At 41.8% G+C, this 2,641-nt stretch overlaps 1 protein-coding gene across 1 annotated transcript; it reads left to right on the top strand.

Annotated features, from left to right (window-relative positions):
- LOC113506048 lies at positions 1-2,373 on the top strand (the record flags this gene model as incomplete). Its single annotated transcript, XM_026888906.1, has 2 exons — positions 1-780; positions 1,060-2,373. Coding segments are annotated over 2 exons (2,094 nt in total), but the record flags the coding sequence as incomplete, so codon positions are not given.
- Positions 2,374-2,641: the final 268 nt, after the last annotated feature.

Below are 2,641 nucleotides of genomic sequence, written 5' to 3'. Positions count from 1 at the left end.
AGAAACCACTATGTAACCCAGTACGGACTGGACATAGCAAACAAAATACGCCGGTTGGAAGATCTCAAGACTAAGCGCGCAAGATATACAACATCTTTAGCATTCTTGAAGAGATCTCTCATCCCAACGTGTCTCAAGATATCACCTAAGAAAGACATACGAGGGAGCGCCAAGATCCTCCATCAGGCAAGCAAAAAGTTACTCGTCCTAAAAATTCATGAAACTCGTTCCGACCTACAAAATTTAAACAAAACCGTTGAGATCGTGACTAATGATTTGAAAACAGTTTTATCAACTTTCGATTTTAATACATGCTTCGAAATACTAAACAAGCGCGAAAACACCAAATATCTCGAAAGCAAACAAAACTTAATAAATAAATATGAAAAATTAAATTCAAAATCGAACGCGTCAAACAAAACAATAAACGAAAACGGAACGCGCCCGCCAAACGTCAACCAATCACGCGCAGTTATAAATCTGTCAAAACAAACGTTAGATCCACCGACCGTGCAAGTACTACAAAAAGGTTTAAATTTCGCTGTAACACCGCGTAGAATACCGTACGAGGACATTATTTGCAATGTTGAGACTTGCCTGTTCAACAATAACGTGAGGAAGGAAGATTTGGAGGCGATACGCCAAGATATATCATCTGTTTTACGTCGAAGTGTAGTGCCCAAACCAAACCTCCCTAAAGCCGAACATCTCGCTTTAAAGAACCTCAAAAACAGACAAGATGTAACTATACTCCGTGCAGATAAGGGAAACGCTACGGTCGTCATGGATACATCGGACTACAATGCTAAAATAGAAGATCTATTGTCGGACGCAAGTACATATAAACCAGTGAAAACTGATCCTACCAAAAAGGTGTTAACAACTGCCACCGCCTTGGTTAAGAAACACTCCGAAGCATTAAGTCTAGATGTTACCTACTTAATACCTACATGCGCAAAACCACCTAAACTGTATGGGTTGCCAAAGATACACAAACCAAACGCCCCGCTACGTCCTATTGTAAGCCAAATCGACACACCAACCTACAGATTGGCTCAGCACGTCGCGAAAACACTCTCACCACTCAGAGGCAACACTACAGCGTTTGTGAAGGATTCATACCACTTTGTCAATGAGATTAAACATCTACATCTTCAAGACAATGAAGTAATGGTTAGTTTCGACGTACAGTCCTTGTTTACATGCCTACCAGTCAAGGATTGTATTGAAATTGTTTCCAAGAAGCTAGCAGAGAACAACCTACCTCTAGAATATGCAGAACTTCTCGAGCACTGCCTCACATCTGGCTACCTACTGTGGAACAATAAATTCTATGTACAAGTAGATGGTGTAGCGATGGGCTCGCCTGTATCCCCTGTAGTCGCCGATATATTCATGGAAGACTTCGAGGAGACAGCCTTAAAAACAGCTCCTTTCACTCCCAGGTTCTACAAACGGTACGTAGATGATACTTTCACAGTTTTACCATCTAGTCAAGTAAATGCATTTTTAAGACATCTCAACTCCATCAATAACAAAATTCAATTCACTATGGAGTTGGAGGATAATAAATCTCTTGCCTTCTTAGACATATTAGTTAAAAGGAATCCTGATCAGACCATAAGTCACACCGTGTATCGAAAGAAGACCCATACAGATAGGTACTTAAACGGTGAATCTCACCACCACCCTAAACAGTTAGCTACCGTGGGAAAATCTTTGTTTCAGAGAGCACACGGACTCTGTGATGACAGACACCTTGCCGCTGAGCTTCAACACGTCAAGCAAGTACTGCGAGACAACAAGCTCCAAGTTCCACGGCCCCGTCACAGAAACCGAGTGAAGCCAGCCACTGTTGATCGTTTGCCTGCTGTACTACCATATGTCAGAGGAGTCACTGACAAGATTGGTTACATCCTGAAGCGAGCTTCAATTAAAACATACTTCAAGCCGCCAAAGAAGATTAGCCAGTCCTTACCATCCGTCAAGTGTCACATACCTCTACAAGATGCAGGAGTATACAAACTAGATTGTGACTGCGGCCTCTCTTACATCGGTCAAACCAAACGAAGCATAGAGACCCGCGTTAAAGAACACATAGCTGACGTCAAACACCGCCGCTCAACGAAGTCTGCAGTCGCCGAACATGCTGAAGGTTCCAGCCATTATATTAGATTTGACCAACCACAGATCCTCGCTAAAGAATCCAAATTCCTACCTAGGATGTTTCGCGAGGCTATTGAGATTAAAAAACACCCTAATTTCAATAGAGAAGATGGCTGGAAGATATCACCTACTTGGGATCCAATAATAAATAAACTCAAGGCCAAACCCAAGAGCAGCGCTGCAAGACATCAAGACACAGTGAGCTCATACTGCGTAGGTCGGACCACAAATAATTAATTAAAATATGAAGGTAGAACGAGCAACATCTTCTGTCAAGACGAACGCCATCTCAGTCTGCCCGTGACCATGATACCTGCAAAGGTTTCGAAACGTCGGGAACTAAAATCTAAAATTAAACCGCGATAAAATCCGTAAAAGTAGTTTCATTTTATTAGCATTCTTTCGACTTTGCCAAACTGATGATTTTGCAAAATCTCTTTTGTATGAGGAAGTTCCATCGTATTATACCTACAAT

The sequence above is a fragment of the Trichoplusia ni genome, chromosome 28, assembly GCF_003590095.1.
Source record: "Trichoplusia ni isolate ovarian cell line Hi5 chromosome 28, tn1, whole genome shotgun sequence".
Classification (NCBI taxonomy): Eukaryota; Metazoa; Arthropoda; class Insecta; order Lepidoptera; family Noctuidae; genus Trichoplusia; species Trichoplusia ni.
This window is presented reverse-complemented; position numbering and strand designations above follow the sequence as displayed.